General features: G+C 56.0%; 1 protein-coding gene across 1 annotated transcript in view; it reads left to right on the top strand.

Moving 5' to 3' along the window:
- Nucleotides 1–2,326: 2,326 nt before the first annotated feature.
- Nucleotides 2,327–21,211, top strand: part of LAMC2 (laminin subunit gamma 2) — a 38,022-nt gene continuing 19,137 nt past the window's right edge. Inside the window, exons 1-23 of the mRNA XM_074599243.1 lie at nucleotides 2,327–2,455; nucleotides 6,329–6,517; nucleotides 8,763–8,892; nucleotides 9,795–9,893; nucleotides 10,113–10,249; nucleotides 10,615–10,737; nucleotides 10,867–11,056; nucleotides 11,410–11,522; nucleotides 11,833–12,051; nucleotides 12,889–13,068; nucleotides 13,561–13,794; nucleotides 14,025–14,161; nucleotides 14,488–14,641; nucleotides 14,727–14,932; nucleotides 15,207–15,286; nucleotides 15,746–15,883; nucleotides 16,667–16,811; nucleotides 17,053–17,202; nucleotides 17,559–17,673; nucleotides 17,761–17,960; nucleotides 18,559–18,717; nucleotides 18,803–18,902; nucleotides 19,101–19,234. Of these exons, the coding sequence (XP_074455344.1) occupies nucleotides 2,374–2,455; nucleotides 6,329–6,517; nucleotides 8,763–8,892; nucleotides 9,795–9,893; nucleotides 10,113–10,249; nucleotides 10,615–10,737; nucleotides 10,867–11,056; nucleotides 11,410–11,522; nucleotides 11,833–12,051; nucleotides 12,889–13,068; nucleotides 13,561–13,794; nucleotides 14,025–14,161; nucleotides 14,488–14,641; nucleotides 14,727–14,932; nucleotides 15,207–15,286; nucleotides 15,746–15,883; nucleotides 16,667–16,811; nucleotides 17,053–17,202; nucleotides 17,559–17,673; nucleotides 17,761–17,960; nucleotides 18,559–18,717; nucleotides 18,803–18,902; nucleotides 19,101–19,234 (3,414 nt within the window). The 5' untranslated portion in view covers nucleotides 2,327–2,373. The remainder of the gene's footprint in view (nucleotides 2,456–6,328; nucleotides 6,518–8,762; nucleotides 8,893–9,794; nucleotides 9,894–10,112; nucleotides 10,250–10,614; nucleotides 10,738–10,866; nucleotides 11,057–11,409; nucleotides 11,523–11,832; nucleotides 12,052–12,888; nucleotides 13,069–13,560; nucleotides 13,795–14,024; nucleotides 14,162–14,487; nucleotides 14,642–14,726; nucleotides 14,933–15,206; nucleotides 15,287–15,745; nucleotides 15,884–16,666; nucleotides 16,812–17,052; nucleotides 17,203–17,558; nucleotides 17,674–17,760; nucleotides 17,961–18,558; nucleotides 18,718–18,802; nucleotides 18,903–19,100; nucleotides 19,235–21,211) is intronic.

Here is a 21,211-nt window from a genome sequence, read left to right as displayed (position 1 = left end):
TCAATAAAGCTATTGCTTCGGGGCTTTCACACATCCATCACTTGCCACTGGCAACCATCAGCAAAATTCAGATTATTATGTGGATCCAGACTGTCTTTGGAGTGGCTAATTCTGCCATGGCTGTGTCCTCAAGGACTGATTAACTTGCCAGCCGCTGCAGTGGTCTCCTTGCTGTAGCAGGTTTCTTAGCCCAGTAATGAAGAAGGAGCGTAGGACATCTTCGGAAGGACACCCCTTACGTCACAGATTAAAGGGGAAGGGCAGACCCAGGTTGCCCAGTGAAGAAATGCTGTTCCGTTGCAGCGTCTGATGAGAGCCACTGTTCTTCATGCCTCCCATCGCTTACGCTCACTCTAAAAGGTAACATTTCTGTTAACTGTGTTTATGTGAGACCTTTTCTAAGGGGCGCTGCTGTAGCGATGGGCAGCATTTGTTCTGTGCAGGGTTGTGGCCACCAGTGAGGGTGGTGGGCACCAGTTTGTTCCAGACCTGGTCTCTTCAGAAAATCAAGGCGCCAGAAAAATATATTTTTGGGTAGCGCCACACGTGCATTCATGTGTTTTTCAGAGGTGCTCTTGAAGGTTGGTGGAGGATGACGAGGTAAGAGTAACATAAGTAAATATGCAGAAATGAGTGGGGAGCGAGCTGTGTCAGTGCACTGTTTGCAGAAGTGAGGTGAGCGGTGGGGTGATAGCGGTGAGACGGGAAGGATGACACAGAGGAGCCAGACAAGGGAAAAGCTTCCGGATTGTGAGAGCTGGTCTTCCAAGAGCGAAGTCAGCCAAGGACTTGGGCTGGGCAAGGTGCAAGGGAACCACTGCGCTGACAGGAGGAGAGGAGCTTCCCGAGCAGAGGGGTGTCAGCGGGCAGGAAGGTGTTTGGGGCAAGTGGTGGACTTCAGAGCAGAATGGACTAAGTGTGTTTTGTCAGAGGAATAGGCAGACCCTGCGAACCGCCAAATGCGGGGGGGAACGCTGTAAGTGGGTTTGTCTTGCTTCTTAAAAAAGATAATTAAAAAAAAAAGAAAATCATATAAGGCAACCTTGGGTGCCAAAAATCAACATGCCACCAGCGCTTTTGTGAAGCTGAGTTCCTTGTCGTGAATGATATTAAGATCCAGCCTGTGAAATTAAAAGGAAACAGCCTGTTTATAGAAGATAGTTGACTGAATCAGCAGAGGCAGGTAAGCTTGGCAAAGGGAGGTGCAAAGATGTGGTGAATTCGGGCTGTTTGCGCCCATGAGATCACCAGAAGCCGTGGGGGAAAGTCCTCTGAGTCAGCTCCAGGTGCATGAGTGTCTGGAGGCTGCTCGGATGGGGACCTAGATGTTAATCACCCCGGGTCTGTTAGCTCTGAAATGAGCAGCACGTCAGCGCCATTGCCTGTTGGGTTGCTTTTCAGTCCCCGATGCAGAAGGTGACCTGAAAGGCAACCGGCCTTGGAGTGGGGGCAAATTTGATGGGCATCTTCATTTCATCTAATGGTGTTGGTGCGCATGGACCACTTGCGGTCATTTGTGACAGCTGCTGTCCCATGATAGTAAGCAGGGGAGATGCATCGTCACCCTAGCTCCATCAGCAACCTCAGATGAGCCCATTCCCCTCTCTGTCTCCACACCTCATCCTTTGTCTAGCACGAAAGCAACTGCACTGGGTCAGGCCAAGGACCCATCCAACCTCGTTTTCTACCTCGGGAGCAAAAGCAGACAAAGGTGTGTGAAGATTCCCGGCCTCCACCTTGTTTCTAGGTCTGGGGATTTCCTGAAACTGACAATAGTCTGGTAAATCCCGACGGATCTGCTTTCTGAGTCGGTGTCAGAGCTGCCCTTGGGGTCTATTTGCACCCCAGCAGCCGTTGGTGGTGGGTCCCGCTAGTCACCTCTTCTGGCCGGTTCTGAGCCCTGCTCCCGTGGGTTGGTGGAGCCGGCAGTCCCCTCCGCCCTCCCCAGGCTTCCCGTGAGCTCATCGTGTTTCATCTCTCTCCCTGCAGCCGCCTGCGTGCCCGGGCAGCCCCGCGCTCCCGCCCCAGCCCCGCCGCCCTGCCCGTGGCGGCGGGTGGAATGGAGGGGACGGGCAGGGGGGCTGTCTGCGGGGGCACGCGCTGCTCTCATCCCCGGGGCTGTCACCTGTGCTGGGCGCAGGCAGGGGTTGCTGGGGGTGCTGCGCCCCGATGATGCCCCTCTCGTCAGGGACGCGGGCGCCTGGGCCGGGCTCTCCCTGCTGGGGTGAGTCAGCCCACGGCACACGCGTTCTTCCTGTTGGGAGTGACTCAGGTGGAGCAACCCTGATAAAAACCACCCGAGAGGCAAAAAGCCATAGGAAACCATTCGCGAGCAGCCCCCGTGGCCGGGCCCTCGTGCTGCCGGCACACGCGATGGCCGGGTGCTGGCTGCCGGCCCTGTGCTGCCTGGCCGCGTCCCTCCTGCCCGCCGCCCGGAGTGCCAGCAGAGGAGAAGGTGAGGCCTGGGGACGGCCGGCTGCTCCCGCTCCCTGCCCTGCCATCCCGCTGCCAGCCCCGCTCCCTGCCCTGCCCCGTGACCGGGTGCTGCAGGGCCCTCTCCCCTCCCGCGCCCGGGATTAGGTTGAGGCCTGCAGGTGCTTCTCCTTGCATTTCCTCCGGGGCTAAATATCCCGTGAGCATTCAGACTTTTTGGGGTTTTGTTTGTGTGCTGGCATCCCTTTTAAATAACGTGTTTACGTGCAATTGCTTTATTGCTTTCTGCATAAAGCCTTGCTGCTCTGGGTGGGAGCCGGGCGCGAGCACCAGCGTTGCCCAGGGAGCGGGCGGCCGACCTGCCCGCTGCGGCTCTGACCAAAACCCCCCCGCAAGACCGAGGAGGAGCCGGAGCCACCTGCGGTCCGCTTCGCTGTAGCAATATCTGCAGTGTTTGTGTTTTGTGCGAGTCTATGGGGCTTATGAGGTGCCGGCGGTGTCCCGTGGGAGGCGGTGGGTCTCCCACAGCACACAGACCCATGGTGAGCTTCAGAAACCCAGAGGGTCCTCTCGCGTGTGCAACTGTAGCGGAGGGTGCAGCGCAGCGATGCTTAAGTGTGTTCAGCCCAGAGGTAATTCAGTGTCAGGGTTTCGGTCGCCTTGGCGTACAGGCTGGAGATGAGTGTATTTGGCCAAAATTGGGTTTTCACATGTATTTTGTAAATACTGAATGATTTCAAATTTTTTTTTTTTTTTGTCTGCAGTACTGGTGTTCTGAAACGCGCTCACTCGGCTTGAAGCTGGTCTTTTATCAGCTTTCCTTTTAAGCGCGGTGCAATGTGATAGGGGGGGAAAAGTGCTGAATAAGTGGTTTGGTTGTTTGTTTTAAAAACAAAAGACCTGATTTGCTTTTCATGCTACTCGGATAATTTTTACAGCAGCCTTAATTGCATGCAGGTTTTAAAATACTGTCTTCCCCCCCGCCACCCCCCACCCCTTCCTGGCAGCTTTCAGGCAGCTGCTGCTTTTCCGCAGACTCTTGAACTTACTTCTGCGCGTATGTGAAAGCGACAGCCAACAACCAGCCGCTCTTCTGTGATGCAGCGGATTTTCTGCCTTGGTTCGGTGGTGTGGACTAGTCTCCCGTGCTGTTACTCCCCTGGTCCCGGCACTAGATGTGCGCTCGTAATTAGCGCACGTAACCCCGTTTTGCTTGCAAATGAGCTGCGTGGGTCAACCCGGGCTCGTGTGGGGTCCGGCTGAGTGGCAGAGCTCAGGGTGCTCCTGCCCTGGTGCGAGCGGAGCCTTGACCGAGCCAGCGCGCATGCCACGGTGGTGTGTGCCTGCGTACGGTGGCTGAAGGCATCTCCCAGGGCTCGGGGAAGAGCTGGGCTGTGGAGGTCAGAGCTCCACCGTGCCAATGAGGTGTCTATCTCGGTGTGGCGGACAGGAGAAGACACCACATGGCAGCTTTTGGTTCCCGGTGTGTGGTCCCTGCTTGCTGGTGCTGGTGGAGCCCCAGGAGACACAGGCATCTCTTCCTGCAGCGAGAAAGCTGTGGAGTCGGAAACCCAGGAGCCAGGGCAGCAGATGGACAGCTTTCTGGGTCACTGTCCCAAAGGCACGGAGCAGGGAAGGGCTTGTTTGTCGTGGAGGCTTCGTTGCATGGAAAGCTTTATTGATCCCTTGATGAAAGGAGCAGTCTTTGCAGACCAGCTCGTACGTACAGGGCTATCGGATCTGCTCCTCACAGACCCAGTGCCAACCTCGTTTTCTGGTTTTGTGAATGTGAGAAGACAATTTAAGAGGCCCAAGGCTGCCTGTCTCCTTCTCCAAGCCTTTCTGATGTGGGAATTTGTCTCAGCACAGCAAGCATTCATTTTTCACGCTTTATTCTGCTGGGCGGGAGCTGGGGGACTGATGCCCTGCTGGAGGTGTGCCACGGACCTCCTTCATCCCGATGTAGCACTGAAGAAATCCAGCTCAAAGCTTCTCGTCTGTGGAGCCTGTTCTTCTCCACAGCTGTCTGAGAATGGGATGATCTTAGGGCATAGTCTTAGGGCACCTGGATACAAAAATCATCCTGTCCTCCATTGGTCCTCATCTTCCAGCATGTCCTGGGTGCTCCATCTCGTTAGCAACTCCGGTACCTCTCTTTTGGTAAAGATGAACCTGCCTGAGGCTTCAGGTTTCCAGGAGAAGACCAGCAACAGGAACAGCTACACTGATGAGTTGGTGGCACTAATCTGCAACAGCACCTTAAATGGCTTCGGATTAGGGAGAGCTGAATCCCTGCCAGGGCTGGAGAGCTGGCTCTTCACGTGCTGCAGCCTTAGGGCAAGACCTGAAGACAGGTTTTCGTTCCCTGGGGGAATGGTGCTCATGCCTGTAATTTAGCAACCCAGTAAATCCTCCGGATTACGTAGATGTAGGGTGTTGCGTGGGTGGAGTTTAACTCGATGATTGCTATGGGTCCCTTCCAATTTGAGATATTCTAGCTCTAGTGTGGCGGGATGGGGAGTGGGATGGACCCTGAGCCGTCCCGCTGTGAAGGTGAGCCCAAATACCTTGAGAAAGTCCCGCGCCGCTGCTCTGGGTGGGTTGTTTGTATTGTCTCTGTCTTTTGCTCACTGGTGATGTCCACCGAGGCTCTGGATGCTTTCTCATACCCTACGAGGCAGGGCTTCTGCACCCACAGCTCACCTCCCAGGCGGCTGGGGTGGCAGAAGACCACCTGCAGCTGGGCCTCGGTCTCCTGGCGACCAGGCTGCAAGGGAAGAACCAAGTTTGCTGGAGCTGGAAAAAAAAACCCCTCTCTGTTTGCTGGCGCATGAGGTCATCTCTCCTCTCGGCAGTGGGCTGGGCTGCCGCTTGCTGAGTGCCTTCGTCTGGTATGCGGGTGTCAGTGGGGTGTGCCGGGGTGGCGGTGCCCGGGTGTGAGCGCCGGGTGCTGCGTGCTTGGGTGGTGAGCGCAGGAGGCATCGCCTGGTCCAGGAACCACAGACGCAGAGGACAGGGACCTTGTATCCTCAGGCTAAGCTATGCCAGAAGAGCGCTGGGAAGGAGGAGCCTCCATGTGTATCAAGTACGACCTGCTGTCTGCATCCATGCTGCAGGTTTCTGCTTGCTTTTGGATTTCCTCCACCTCCCTGTGCTGTCAGAGGTGACCTGGGCTGGGGGTGGGCAGCTGGGGACCGTCTTTTGTGTCCCAAGGAAGTCAGCAGAGAGCATAGTTCCTTAGAGGGAGGTTGGGGATCCCGTGGCAGCATCGAGGTGGTTTGGAGCCGCTCGTCAGCACCCCTCCAGACCCTGCTTTTCCCCTCAGGGTATTTCTTTCTCCTGCCTGCCTTTGCCAGCCATTCTCTCAGTTGTGGCTGCTTGCCTCGGTGGCGCTGAGGAACTCGTCTGAAATAAAGGTCCTCAGGCTTAACCACTCTCGTACTGGCCACTGAGGGCTTGGCAAGCAGATGAGAGGTGGCTTCAAGAGAAGACCTGGGCAAGGCAATGAAGGGTGCTGGAGCAGGCATGTCTGGTGAGATATCTGCCAGTCTGCTCTCCAGCAGTCCCATCTGTCCTGGCTGTAGCGGGATGCAAAATCTCATGCCTGTCCTTCCTGGCATTTGCCGTGCAGTGGCGTGGGCAGCTGTCGCTTTTCTTCCTGGTGAGAGTGGATGCGGAGCACGGTGTGGGCACTGGTGGCACAGGGGTGGCTGATGGATGCAGACACACGGGGGTAAGCGCAGAGACATGGGGACAGGGCTCATTATTAGCAGAGCAAGAAGGGGAGGTTTGCGTCGCCTGGACTTGTTCCTTGGCCATCAGGGTGGGCTTACAGCTTCGTAGCTGGTGTCCTCATCTCTAAGCGTCATTTAAGATGTCTACCTTCTCTCCCCAGTCTGCGACTGCAACGGGATGTCCAGGCAGTGCATCTTCGACTGGCACCTCCTGAGGGAGACGGGGAACGGGTACCGCTGCCTCGGCTGCCTGGGCAACACGGAGGGCGTCCACTGCGAGCGCTGCAAGGAGGGCTTCTTCCGCCAGCGGGAGGAGGACTGCTGCCTGCCCTGCCGCTGCCACCCCCAGGGTATGTGATCACTGGCTGGGAGGGGACAGGATTGGGTCAAGGGTGTACTGAGGCTTCAAGTGCCTGCTCTGTACGTCTCCCTAGGCCCTGCTGAGCACACGGGCTAGGTCACGCTCCAAGTCCCTACATGCCAGACCAGAGCATTGCAGGAGGAGATGGGAGCCAGCTTGGCTCCGGGTGGGGTTGTCTGGGGAGGTGCCAGAGCCCCTGTGCTGTGTTCCTGCACCATAAGTCACAGGAGCTCCTCCTCCCCCTGGGTGCTTCACTGCTGGGTGCTGGGAGTTCCAAACCTCTCAGCAGCTCCAGGCTGCAGCCAGGCTTCAAGACCCACCTGCCCCCCAGAATAATCACAGGCTCACAGAAAGATTTGTGTTGGAACAGACCTTCAAAGATCACCTAGTCCAATCCCCTTGCCATGGGCAGGGACATCTTCCAGTATTTCTGTTGCTGAGAGCCCCAGCCAGCCTCACCTTGAACACTTCCAAAGATGGGGCATCCACCACTTCTCTGGGTGACCTGTTCCAGTGTCCCACCAACCTCACTGTAAAACGTTTCTTCCTTATGTCCACTGTAAACCTCCTCTCTTTCAGTTTAAAATGTGTGCCCCTTGTTCTGACGCTACAGGCCCTGGTAAAAAGTCTCTCTGTCTTTGTACCATCTCCCCTCCCGAGATACAATGCTGTGAACTCAGAATTATCCTTTCACTTTTATGACACAATTGAAAGTCTTTGTGAAGCTTGCCTTTATGTATTGAGCCCTGTTTATATATTGAAGGCCTTTAATAAGGTGTCCCCAGAGCCTTCTCTTCTCCAGACTGAACAACCTCAACTCTGTCAAGCTTTCTCCGTAGCAGAGGTGCGCCAGCCCTCTGACCATTTTCATGGCCCCCTCTGGACATGCTCCAACAGATCCATGTCTTGTGCTGGGGACCCCAGAGCTGGATGCAGTGCTCCAGCTGGGTCTCACGAGAGCAGAGTAGAGGGGGAACATTACCCTCCTTGACCCGCTTGCCATGCTGCTGGTGATGCACCCAGGACACGATTGGCTTTCTGGGCTGTGAGCGCGCATTGCCAGCTCATGTCCGACTTTTCACCAGTACTCCCAAGTCCTCCACAGAGCTGCTCTCCATCCATCCATCCATCCATCCATCCATCCATCCATCCATCCATCCATCCATCCATCCCCCAGTCTGTAATGATATTGGGGATCGCCCTGACCCAGGTGCAGGACCTTGCACTTGACCTTATTGAACTTCATGAGGTTCACATGGGCCCACTCCTCCAGCCTGTCGAGGTCCCCCTGGATGGCATCTCTTCCCTCCAACATCTCCACCAACAATCCCTGCCTCACTGAGAGGGACCCTGCTCCGCTCTGCCCTGAGTTTGGCAGGTGGCCATGAACCCGTTGATGCCTGCCAGGAGCTGCCTGTGGGGAGCTGCTTGCCCCTCCCAGCTGCCATCCCTATCTCCAGAACAGAGGCCAAACCCCAACGCAGGGAGCGGTGGCTTTTGCTGGCTTTGTGAGTCAGGCTGATGCCTCCTGGGTGTTGTAATGTTTGGCGGGTTCTGCAAAGGCTTTTAATTGCCTTGTAAAAGCGAAAGAATAATTCCTGAGTTCATGGTGTTGTGCCTCAGGAAGGGAGGCAGTGCAAAGTGCCGCGGTGCTTGGGAAGGGACTTCAGCCTCTCCAGCTCCTCCAGTGGCTTTTTGCAGGCTGCAGGGCTATGAGATGGGATTTCTACCTCTGGGGTGTTTTCCATGGGTCTTGTGGTGGTTACACAGTAGATGTGATGGCTCCTTCATCCTCACCAGGTTTCAGTTTGCTCTGCACGTAGGTAGCTCGTACCTATAGGATCCTTGTAGAGGGACCAAAATCAAGTTCTACCCATGTCTACTAGCAGAGGGTCTGGCAAAGAAGAAGAAAATGCTCTGCTTGGTTTGCATGCTCTGGAGTCCGTCTTGACCTTCACGATGACCTTTATGGTAGGGAAGAGGATCCTTGTCCTGGGCATCTGGTCAATGCCGGATGGGATTTATCTCTTCCACGTCTCCTGCATCAGTCAGGGAAGCTGGAGCCGCTTTAACATCCAGACCTGGTGTCTCATCCCTGTGCTGGGTGCCTGTCACTGCACCTGGGTTGCTGCTGCGATGACGGTGTGGTGCTTTGCTCCCTGTTCAACCAGCAGCATGGCCAGGACGGTGTGGGAAGGCGCCCATCCAAACCTCTCCTTCTCCTCGTTCTGCAGGTGCCCTCAGCCCACAGTGCGACAGTGACGGCCGGTGCAGCTGCAAACCTGGCGTGATGGGCAAGAAGTGCGACCAGTGCCAGCCGGGCTTTGAGTTCCTCTCCGAGGCTGGGTGCCGGAGGAGCGGACAGTAAGTGCTGGTGACCATGGATGGCATGGGGACAGCTGGAGGGCCAGCCTCCAGAGCTCTCCCAGCTGCTGTGAAGGGCCTGTGCTGGCTGAAAACACCCCGTGCAAGGGCAGAGGTGGTTTGATTCGCGGCAGCACACCGATAGCCTTAAGCTAACCTCGCTGGGAGAGAGCAGGCTCGAGTGGGGCTGGACGTCCATCCCACCCTGCAGAGCTCGCTGTCACGCAATAGTGTCAAAAGCTGACCTTAGCCATGCTCCGAGGTGTTTGCTTTATAATCCAGAAGGTGCCAGATAACAGCTGGGCTAGCTGATGTGATATAAAACCTGCCCGTGCATGGGTCTGCCTGGTGTCGGTGCCACTCGCAGATGTGCATGCAAAAACCAACCCCTTCCTTTGCATGAAGCCCTGTTTAAACACCTTTTGAAGCATTTCTGGTTTGGCTTCCCCAGCTCCTCGTCTTCCTTGCTTCACCCTGCCGTTTCTCCTCCGGGGCCCCCAGCGTGCGAAGGGTGGCTGCCTGCAGCCGTGCTGCCATGCCTGGCCTCCTGCCTGAGCCTCCCTGGCTGTTGCTGCCTGTTGGAGCTCCGCCAGGGTCTATTAGACTCAGCCAGGGTTTATCAAGCTCAGCAGAGCTTCGCTTTGCTCTTGTAGGTGGGCCTGGTGCTCCGGGGTGTCCTGGGGCGGTGGCGTTGGGCATTGTCTCAGCCCGGCATCCATACTGCTGCAGGTGGATTACTTGGAGAAATGGCTCTGCTGATTATTTTTCCCCTTCTAGCATGGGACTGGTAGCTGGGGGGTGTGGGGGGGTGTTTCTCTGCTGTCTTGTAAAGCAGCTGGGGGCACTGAACTCCCAGGCCGAGCTGGAACTCCAGGTAGAGGTTCCCACTGTCCCTGTTGCAGGAGTGCACGATGCGAGTGTGACCCAGCTGGCAGCACAGGGGGCTGCCTCTCCGGCCGCTGCGTCTGCAAGGCGAGCGCTTCCGGAGAGCGCTGCGAGAGGTGGGTGCCAGGAGGACTTGCCGGACCCCTGGGTGGCATGTCCTCCATCTCCCTGACAATTGCATCCCTGGCAGTTGCCCACCTTGCCATCCTAGCCTGGCGATGACCTTGAACCATGGCGACAGCTGTGTTGCATGGCTGTCATTAGAGGGCTGATTGTGCTGGCCATGAACAGGAGAAAACAGACTCGAACATCGTCACCTTCTTATGTTTTCCCAGGTGCAAGCGACACTTCTATAACTTGGATGCCAGAAACCCCACGGGATGCTCTCCCTGCTTTTGCTATGGGCACTCATCGGTGTGTGTCAGTGCGGACAACCACAGCATCTACAACATCACCTCCACCTTCCAGCAAGGTGAAGCCCAAGCAGGACATCCCTACGGCTCCTGAGGGTGTTTGCCATCCCTTCTCTTTAATGTGCTGAAGGCCAGTTTGCAGCCTTGCCGGGAGTCCCTGTGCTTTGACGGGTGGGATGGCCTGATCCTAGGCAGAAGTAGGGTGCGAGAGCAAGCGTAGACTTGCTTCATCATGTCTTTCCTGCCAGTTTGGAGGAAACCTCTATGCCTGGCTTATTATCAGCACAGGGATATCTGTGCTGCCTCCTCGGAGGTCAAGGGGTAGGAAGCTGGAGGGTTTTGGTAAGACACAGCTTGAGAAAGTTGCTGGAGTCCTGAAAATGCCTTTCCTGTCCCCACTGACTGCGCCTCGTTGGTGCTCCAGGTGCCGAAGACTGGCGAGGTGTCCATGAAAGCGGCTCCTCAGCCCAGCTCCAGTGGTCCCCGCGCCATCAGGATGCCTTCATAACGGCGAGGAGATCGGAGCCGATATACTTCGTGGCACCTGGTAGGTGTGATGTTGGTGAGGGGGAGAGGTGATGGTGTCTCCTTTGCTTGATCTGATCCCATGAACCGGGCCTTTAGGAGGAAGGCAAGACTTTAAGCCTTTAATTTTCTCCCTTCCTTCCCTTTCTAGCGAAATTTCTCGGGAACCAGCAGCTGAGCTATGGCCAGACGCTCTCCTTCGATTACCGCCTGGACCGAGGGGGACGCCAGCCATCTCCTCACGACGTGGTCCTGGAAGGAGATGGCCTGAGGGTCACTGCCCCCTTCTTGCCCCAGGGGAAGGTCCTGCCCTGTGGTGTCAGCCAGACATACACGTTCAGGTAAAGGGGGATGCCGGGGCGTTTGGGGCAGGGTGAGCAAGAAAGGCTGTGGCTTCAAGGAGCTCCTGGATTCAGCTGTGATCCCTTGGAGGTGACAAATGGTTGCCTGGTTTGGGCTGGATGCAACTCAGGTGCTTCTCTCCTGGATGAGAATGTGACCTTGTGGAGAGGGGCGGTAGGAAATCTGGCTTGAGGGTGGGATGGGTACTTTGCTCTGGGTTAGTCATGTGGGTGGAGGTTGTTCCCCAAAGCCTTGAGCTCAGGAAGGAGATGGGTGAGGGCTGCTGCGTTTTCTTGATGAGGCATCTCATTTTCTTGAAACCGGTTCCACCTCTCCCCCCTCCCACGGGCAGGTTGGACGAGCACCCGAGCAGCAAGTGGAGCCCGAGGCTGAATCACTTTGAATATCGGAGGCTGCTGGGAAATCTGACAGCTCTCTGGATCCGAGCCACCTTTGGGGAGTACAGTAAGTGGGGGGAGAGCTGCAAGGGGGTAGCACAAGGTTGGCTTCTCCTCGTTGCTGGAGAAGCCAAGTCTCTAGATGGAGACACCTTTGCTAAAAGATATTAAAAATAATAATAATTTTAAAAAGCACCCTAAGATGGGCAAAATTAAATTATGAAGAGATTGAGCAGGTTGGTAGCAGTGGGGACAGCGAAGCCTTGGCTCCGGTCCATCTGCCCACGGGTGTTGTAATGAAACGTGGGACCTGTGCAGGTCCTGGGTCCAGGTGGAGCTGCTGGCCCCCGCGGGTGACCGGCTCTGTCTCTCTCCAGGCACCGGCTACATCGACAACGTCACCCTGGTGTCGGCGCAGCCAGTGGCCGGTGTCCCCGCTGCCTGGGTGGAGCGCTGCGAGTGCCCAGCGGGCTACCTGGGGCAGTTCTGCGAGAGGTGTGCCCCTGGCTACCGCAGAGATGCTCCCGGCCTGGGGCCGTTCAGCACCTGTGTGCCGTGCAATTGCCAGGGGGGAGGAATTTGTGACCCTGACTCCGGTAAGAAAAGCCACGACGTTGTGCTCGTAGGGCTGATGGGATGGCAGGGCAGCTGCCTGCACCCTGGGAACTGAGCCCCAGGGGAGCGTGGGGGACACTGAGTGAGACGAGATCCCTGGCTCGGGGGGCTGGAGTGCAGGGAACGTCTGGAATGAGGGTAAAACTCCTCAAAGCCCAGAAACGCTGCGGCCAAATATACAGGAAAGATGCACTGGGATCAAATTGGGCTTAGGTGATCCTCAATGGAGAGAGTAAAAAGCAGCTGCTACTGCTTGAATAGCATTACAAATTTTTCTTCTGACTTTTTATTTTAAAAGTAATTGTGGTGTCAGTAGATATCGGGGATGTAAACATGTTTTACTACCTGTCTTGTTAAAATACCCCACAGTGTTGCCAAGTAAAGTCAAAGTAACGCAAAGTTAAGCTGTCGCTGTTTTCCAAGTCTGAATTGGAAATGAATTTCAAATATGTGAGCATTAATCAGGAGGCACAAAAGGCAACGTGTGGCTCCTCGAGAGCTTTATGAGCTTTGAAAAGCGAGCTCCAGCCACCTTTGGGTGGTGACGGCGGGCCTCCATGCTGTGGGGTGGGCTCCTCCATGGGACTCTCGCTGGGCTCCCGTTGCAGGAGCTGGTCACGGTCCTTCCCGCATGGTGACGGACTGATGGGCAGAGAAATGAAGCGTGTACGGGCAGGTGTGGGGATCGCGAGGGCTCCGGTGGAGGATGCTGGCCCATGGGTGCTTGTGCTGCAGCGAGTGGCCAGGAGGTGGAGCGGTGGAGGTACCCCACCGGGGGTAACAGCAAACTGCCCTAAGCCCTTTCCTTCCTCCTTCAGGTGAATGCTACTCGGGAGACGAAAACGTGGGCAATAGTGTCAGCTGCCCCTTCGGCTTCTACCGAGACCCCCTACCGCCGCATGGCTGCAGGCCATGCCCCTGCAGCAACGGCCAAGGCTGTTTGGTGGTGCTGGGCGGCCAGGAGGTCATCTGTGACCGCTGCCCTCTTGGAGCTGATGGTAATGCCCTTCTCCAGGCAGCTTCTGCTCTGCTTTTCTCCAGAGCTTCTACCTGCTGTACAGGGAGATGCGGGCAGCAGTGGGCCAGGGTGCTTGGAGCCAGCCGGATCATCCCATCTTCTCAGCCTGGCTTGCCTACGGGGCGTTTCAGCTCCAAGGACTGTGTAAACGCCCATTGCCCTGCCCCGGGAAAGGTTCTTATCTAAACAGATAACATGGATGGAAAAAGGATGTGTGGAGAGGGAGGGGAAAAGAAAAATAGGAAAAAACCCACCAAATAGGAAACGACTTGCCCGAGGTCAGTTGTTGCACCCAGCTTTCAAGAGCCTGCCTGCTGCATTGTGTATTGGCCGTGGTGGCTAGGAGAGTGGGGATGCTGTTGTGCCGACCCTGACGGGGCTGAACTCCCCCATTTCTGTGGGACAGAAGCAGCGAGGCAGCCTCTGCCTGCTGGGCAAGAGCTTGAGCTTCTCCTCATCTCTCCTTTCCCAGGGGACAACTGCGAGTACTGTGCCGACGGCTATTTTGGAGACCCAGCGGCTTCCCGGCCCTGCCAGCCATGCCACTGCAATGGCAACGTGGAACCCAACGCCGTGGGCAACTGCGACCGCCGGACAGGCGAGTGCCTCAAGTGCATCTACAACACTGCCGGCTTCTACTGCGACCGCTGCAAAGATGGCTTCTTCGGGAACCCCCTGGCCCCTGATCCGGCCGACAAGTGCAGGGGTGAGAACTGGGCACTGAGCTGGGGATGAGTAAGAAAATCCATGCAGGTGCTTGGGTGGGAAGGTTGATGCTGCAAAAGCCAAGGCTGGAAACTGGGGAGCGGAGGGCAGGAAGCAGAGCACTGGGCTAAATGGTGGGAGGAAAGCAGAGGGTAGAGGGTGGATGGAAGGATGTGCTGAGACTTGCGGTGGGGACAGGCGCTTTTGAACCTGTGCCACTCCGACCCACAGCCTGCGCCTGTGACTCGGCTGGCACCGAGCCCCTGAAGTGTGGGAGTGATGGGAGCTGCATCTGCAAGCCTGGCTTCGAGGGTCCCAACTGTGAAGAAAGTGAGTGCCCGGCTTGCTACGGCCAGGTGAAAGCCCAGGTGAGCATCTCTGCCAGCCCCGGGGCCCCTGAGCAGCAAGGCGGGGAGAGACACATACATTTACCATCAAGCACCTCCTCCTGGCATCCTCAACTATCTCCTAGTGTGAATCAAGTGATTTTGCAGGCTGTGCCTGAAACTTGGGTTTGTACCTGATTCAGCCAATAAAAAAACAGTGACCTAGAGCTGCTGGCCTGCCATGCCCCATCTGAAAACCAGCCCTTGCTTTGCTCTCCATCCTCTGGTTGGACCCGGTTCCCACCCTGGCCTTTCCACCATGGGCTCGGTGTCCCGCTGGCTGATGGCCTGCTCTGCTGTGGTTGCAGGTGGACCTGTACCTGCAGCAGCTGGTGGAGCTGGAGCTGCTGTTCTCAGAGGTGCAAGCTGGCGGTGGGGCCGAGAGCCAGGAGCTGGAGGGGAGGATGCAGCTGGCCGAGGAGATGCTGCGGGCTATCCTCGGGGAAGCCCTGAGCCTGCAAGGTACCACCCGCCCACTGCCCTCGGATGGGGAGGATTTTTCTCAGCGATGAGTTTCTCTTCAGCCTCTCGCTTTTCTTCTCCCCAGCCTCTGACAGGTCTCTGGAAAGCCGGGTGGCCAGGATGAAGGGGCAAGTGTCCAGCTCTCAGAGCCATTTGAGCGAGATCAAGGCAACGGTGGAGAGGCTGAGGTCTCTTGGGAGACAGTACGAGAGGCAGGTGCAGGACACCCGGCAGCTGCTGGAGAGAGCCAGGCTGGACCTGGACCGCAGCACAGCCGCTCTGCGTCGGGTGGTAAGAACATCTTTGGGTGACGGTCTCTTAGTCTAGACCAGGGCTGGAAAAAAAAAATACATGGGGAGAGAAGAATTTAACATATTCAGTTGTTACATTCATTTTTGACTGCAGAAGATATTCTGGTGGCTGGTTCTGTAGGGCTGGGACGTGGAGAGGTGCTGGCAGGGGTCTTTGGGGGCCTGTGGATATTTAATGTGCTGCAGTGGCCTCTTCCACTGCTGAATTGGATGGAGGGGCAGGGGAGAGCACTCATGCTTCTCTTCCTCCTCAGACCATTCCTGTTTCAAACCTTCCCGGGGGCTCAAATCAGTTCTTGATGCTGGCCCAGGAAGCTCTGAGACTGGCCAACAGGTGAGTTGCTCCTGCGGGGAGGGGGGCTGAGATCTTGCTGGGTGCCCAGAAGGTCCCTTTCTGGGGGTTCTTCCCTTGCTGTCAGGCTGCAGCTGCCACAACCTCTCTGCTAGTCCTGGAGCAAGGGATGATGTGTCTGCTGGGCTGACTTCGCTGCCCTACAGAGCTGTCCTCGGTTGCCTTAGAGGGTGGTGCTGGGTGTATTTTCAGAAGTATCTTTGGGGTCAGAGTTTGGTCTGAGGATGTCTGGTTGGAACAGGCAGGACCTGCCTTCCCCCTGGTGCTCCTCTACCCTTAGGAGATGCAGGAGGGACAAGCGAAATATGACTCCTCTTCTCAAACATGTTGTGTGTCCCGGGAAGGTCTGGTCCAGCACCACTGAATACAACAGTAAAGGAAGTTGGTGGAGGAAGCTCAGGTGGGAAACCTTTCTGACCAGCCCCCTCCTGTGCTTTGCAGCCATGCACAGGCCGCCAACACCATTGAGCAAGCTGTGAAGGCTGCACGGGAGGACGCGCAGCAAGCGCTGGAGCTGGTGCGTGCAGCCGCCGGTGGAGAGGAGGCTGCCTCCGGCTCCCTGCGAGGGCTGCTCGGGAAGTGAGTGGCTGCTGCGTGTCCCGGAGGGACCTGGGAGGGAGGAGGGGGGTGGCCAAGTGTCCATGCCTCCTCTCCTGTCTCCCCAGCGGAGCTGCAGAAACATGCGGTTGGAGGCAGGGCAGGCAGGGACTTGCCTGGATTTCGGTTGCTGGCACGTCTGAGTGGTGGAGGTGGAGGGTTGGCAGCTCTGCGGAGCATCTGCTTCCCATCCCACAGACCGTGATGGTCCCCGGGGGCATGGCCACAGCTGGGGAAGGGGTTTAATGCCGTGTGTGTGAACAGGCTCATGGGGGTGACTCTGCGCCCAGTTGCAAATCTGGGCTAGGTTTAGCCCAAGGGTAGATTTATCCCCACGTTGTCTGGTTGGGGTGGTGCCTCTCCAGAGCCCACCACGGTGCTGGGACTTTGCACACCAGTGGTGGGGTGTGAGCAAAATGGCCCTGAATGAAATTAATGGGGAATGAAGCTGAATGGGGATGTGCAGGAGGGAACATCCAGTGGCAGGGATTAGCAGAGCCACTGCAGAGCCCGTGAAAGTTCAGCTGGTGTGAAACACCTTTGGATTTTGGAGCATGAGTGAGTAGCCAGCAGATGTCCCGCTGGGCGGAGGGGCTGGGATGAGGGGGTTGTTTGCAATTAGCTTTTCCAACATGATAAATCTGTGTGGGGCCCTGGAGAGGACTTGGGGAACGTGAACAAGTCAATGCAGGAGGCAGCATCAATGCTGTGGTGGGGTTTGGCAGCTTGGCTGGTACTGTGCTCTTCAACCTTGCATCCATGCAGGTATGAGGAGCTGAAGTCACTGGTTGGAGGCCTGAAGGCTGATGCTGATGGGATGGCCTCCAAAGCAGACAGGGCTTATCAGGGCAGCCTTGTGCTCCTCAAATCCCTGTCCCGCTTGACGAAGACCGACATCAGCTCCTTTGAGGTGAGGGCTTTGTGCCTGCGGGACCAGGAAATCCCCTTTTGCTCTCCCCTACACCCTTCCTGCCAGCAGGTCAGCCCTTCCCAGGGCTCTGGCTCCACTGGGGAGCCATCGGATATGCATCCTCCCATCCTTTTGCCAGCCATAGGCACAAGGAGCAAGAGAGAAGCATCCGTTGCTTCTTGCTGTAGTTCCTGGGGAGATGTTGGGACCCCCAGGCAGTCATCGCATCTCTGTGTTTCAGGGGGAAGCAACCCGGCTGAGGCAGGACGCCAGTGCTCTCCTGAGCCTGGTGGACACCTACATGGCACAGTACAGGCAGCTGCAGAGCCGCACGGGGCGCTGGGAGGAAGAAATCAAGCAGCTGCTGCGGAGGGGAGAGGGCGAGAGAGCGGTAAGAGGTTGGCTGGGGGTCTGCGGCTTGAGTCCTCTTCAGCGTGAGTTGGAGCCCTGGTGGGATGCCCGTGGCACCACCGCTACTACGTGCTGTCCTGGCCTGTTTGCCTTCCTCAGAAACACCGACACTCGGGCTTGTTCTTCTGGAGCCAGTGGGAGACCTCAGCGTTTGAGTGGAGCTGCTGGTGCAGGGTCTCACCCCCGCACCTCCTCCATGTGAGGCAGGTTGAAGACATGTTTCTGGAAGGATTAGAGCTAAGATGACTCATGATTACCGGAGCTGGTTGAGGGACTGTCTGGTGTTCCCATATTGCGTCCTTCATCTGCCTATTGTGTCCCTTTGGTCTGTCACAGACGCTGACGCAGCTGCTGTCCCGAGCCAACCTTGCCAGGAGCACAGCCCTGCAAGCCGTGAGTGCTGGCAACGCCACCTTCTACGAGGTGGAACAGATCCTGAAGAGCCTCCGGGGTAATGTCTTAGAAACCCTTCCTTTCCCCTGCCTTGTGGGATCTCACAAAGGTAGCGCAGCTTCATTTCCACATGCATTTCTTTCAGAGTTTAACCTGCAAGCAGATGACAAGAGAAGGGAAGCCGAAGATGCCATGAGGAGGCTACCGATTATCAGCAGCATGGTCACAAGTGCCAGGGAGAAGACAGACCGAGCTGAAGCCATCCTGGGAAGTGCTGCTTCTGAATCCAAGGCGGCCAGCAGCGCAGCAGGGGAAGCAAAGGAGATCACCATGGGGATCCAGCAGGTGAGGGCAAGCCCTGGTGCTATTGTTGGCAGAAAAGGGTTTGGAAGGGAAAATTATGGAAGAACAGGAGAGGGTTGGCAACTCCAATGGGTCTTCATAGTAGACCTGATGTGTTGCCTTTTGGGCCTGAAGCATTGACTTTTTGGCTGACGTTTGTCTGTAGTGGATCCTGCAGGGATAGCAGAGTTGTCTGTAGATGGTGGGTGCACAGGGGTCTCTGCAGGCATTTTTGTCCAGTGAGGGTCTCTGTGGCATCTGTCTGTAGCCACCTTTTGGTAACCAAGGGGATTTTTCACTTCCACAGTCTAAATTGCTGGCAGGCTTGTGAGCTCCCAGATTTGGTGTTGGTGGGTTCAACCCCCAGACTGTATGTTGTAATTCCTAAGGGATTCACTGATGTCTGCAGGAGGGATTGAGCTGTAATCATAGAAACAACTCTCTGGAGCAACGGGTGGGAGCACATGAAGGACACAGGAAAGACTGCGATAATTTTGGGTCCCTGTAGAAGGAAGCAGTTTCCACCAGCTCCGTGCCCCAGTGCACCCAGACCGATTTCAGCCACGGTCTGCCCTTCTGAAAGTCCCTTTGCATTCCCTAGGAGATCACACAGCTGAAGGTGGAAGCCAACAAGACAGCTGATAGTGTCCTGGCCCTGGAGAAGGCTGTGGCCACCCTGCAGCGTGAGGCCAAGGAAGTGGATGGCAAATTTGAGAGGAAGCTCTCAGAGGTTGAGGCGGATGCTGCTGTGATACAGGAGGTGGGTCCCCATCTCCCTCACCTTGCCCCTTGCCCTGTTGATGTTTGGGCAAGACTTTGCTTACAGCTGCCACCTTGCCTTTTAGACAGCGCAGGAAGCTCAGAGGGTCCACGCTAAAGCTGGCCAGGCAGGGGTGGTCGTGCAGGAGACGTTGAGCACCTTGGAAGAGCTGCTGCGTCTGATGAGTAGGTTTTGAGCTGCTGCTGTAGGGTGTGGATGGAGACAGGTCCCCACTGGGGTCTTGGCGGGGAGTTGTGCGGGATGATGTCTGTAAACAGGCTGGGCAGCGGGATGGAGATGAAGTATCTAGAAAGATCTAATCTAATCAAATCCTCAGCCCCCATCCATGGTTCCCTCTTTCTTGTTTTCCTCCTGTGCACCAGACCAGCCTGGTGCTGTGGATGAGGATGGCCTGAAGCAGCTTGAGATGAATTTTAGCAAAGCCAAAACCAGAAGCAAACAGCTGAAGGAGGAGATGTCGGAGCTGGAGCAGACAGCCGAGTCGCACAAGGCCCGGGTGCAGACGCTGGAAAGCAGCATTGACGAGATCCTGGCGGATATTAAGAACCTGGAGGATATCCAGAGGAGTCTTCCTCCGGGCTGTTACAACACAAAAGCCATTGAATTGCCGTGAGCGAACTCTGGAAAGGCTGTGGCACCTGCCAGGCTGTGAAGGCAGGAGAGCCTGGTCCAGCTGCCCTCCCCAAACCTGGCAGGACCGGCTGCATTTGATTGTGTTGAACTGACTCTTACCTTCAAGTTCAGTGTGGCGGCTGAAGTTAGCATTGTCACGCTGGCCCTGGAGAGTCCCTGATTTTTCAAAGTGGTCTGTCCCTCGGTCACAGGAGGAAGGAGGAGCCTGGTTGAGTGAAGGTGCTACTGGCTGAGGAACAGCCCGTTCCTACCATGTTTCTCTGAGGTGCAGGTGGGGTTTGCTTGGTGTCAACCTTGGGAATTTGCACAGTTCAGAGCCTGAACTTCGCAGTTGAGAGGTTCTCCATCCCCTGTGGATCCCCTCTCCTGGTCTGGCACACACAGAAGGATGGAGAGTCTCTGTCCTTACTTTTGACACTGCCACCACCGCCTCCTACTCATGTTCTCCGTGGGGTCTTCCTCACCTTCAGTAGCTCAGGATACAGCTCAGGGAGGAAGTGCCAGCTACCTTTGAGCTCAGCGTGCTGTGCTGGGTGGAGGAAGAAGGGGGTCCCAGGCTGCCTGGGTAGCAGAGCAGGAGAGAACTGCTGGGGCTTCTCAAATGGAAAGTCTTTTCTGCTCCACCTGCTCCCTTCAGCCAGGAGGAGAGGACCCCCTTTTTTCCTCCCACACTTCTTTATATGTCCTGAAACCCCTGAGGGATGGCTTTCTTGTTAAAGCTCCTCCTGGGCAAGCACAGGTCCCTCTACCATCCTCTTACATGGCCAAGCACAACCTTTCCTTCCAAGACCAGCTAGCGTGGTACCAGGCAGCTTCCTGGGTCTCCTAGAGCCTGGGAGAAGCAAGGTGGTGTCCCCTCTGCACAAGCACTCAGGAGACCCTGCAGCACTTGTCACAGGAATGAGGGCTTTCTCCAGGGACTTGCAGCCACAAGCTCTCATGTCTGAGAGCCTGGTCCCGTACTGCTGGAGTGCCAGCGTCCTGATTTGATCCATTTAAAAATATTGACGATGTCTTGAATGAGTCTCCGCCTCTCATTTGGTGCTGCCCAGTTCCCCCTCCATCCCTCCCTCCCACGTGGTCCTAGATGTTTCTCGGAGGCTCAAGTAGTTGTCTGCAGGGTTTCCCACTGCAAATCTGAGCAGAGCTTGGAGGAGTTGAGAACTATGGTGTTTGCTTCACCCACCCATGGCTCTCCTGTGGGCCCAGCTCTGCTCTGACACCGTTCCCAGCTTCCCTTAGATGCCATTTCAGGGGGGAAAAAAAGAGCTAGCAGGTGCTGGAAGTCAACTCTGCTGAAGCTCCCCAACCTGCATGGTGGTGAAAGAGGAGGTCCTGGATGGAGGAGGACACTATGGGGGACCTGCTCACCCCTCGTTACCTCTGGTTATCTGATAAAGCGGCAGCGATGCTTTTGCTCGATAAGGATATTCCAAGTACTAAGTCTGCCTTACACTTTTATTTAAGCAAGATGTATTCTTGCCTCTGGCTTGTCCTCCTTCTCGCGTTGTACAGCATAGGGACAGGTATTATGGACCTGACTTTATTTTTCCACAAGTTGCATTTTCTGAAAAGGAGGACATCAATAAATAAGGAATACTTTTGTCTGGATCTTGCTGACTGGTTTATTTTCTCCAGCTCCCTCTTTCCCGTGAGTTTGGCCATCGGTTCTCCTGGCAATGCAGCCACTTGCGCTCTTTGTGACGATTCAGTCTTGGGGCTGTTTTGAAATGACACCAGTAACATCTATGTTCTGTTTTGTTTTGTTTATTACATAATTTAAACATTTTGCTGATAAAGTTTTTTTGTCAATGACCGTTCTTTTCCATACAGCAACAGA

The sequence above is a fragment of the Larus michahellis genome, chromosome 8 (genome assembly GCF_964199755.1).
Source record: "Larus michahellis chromosome 8, bLarMic1.1, whole genome shotgun sequence".
In the NCBI taxonomy this organism is placed as follows: domain Eukaryota; kingdom Metazoa; phylum Chordata; class Aves; order Charadriiformes; family Laridae; genus Larus; species Larus michahellis.
This window is presented reverse-complemented; position numbering and strand designations above follow the sequence as displayed.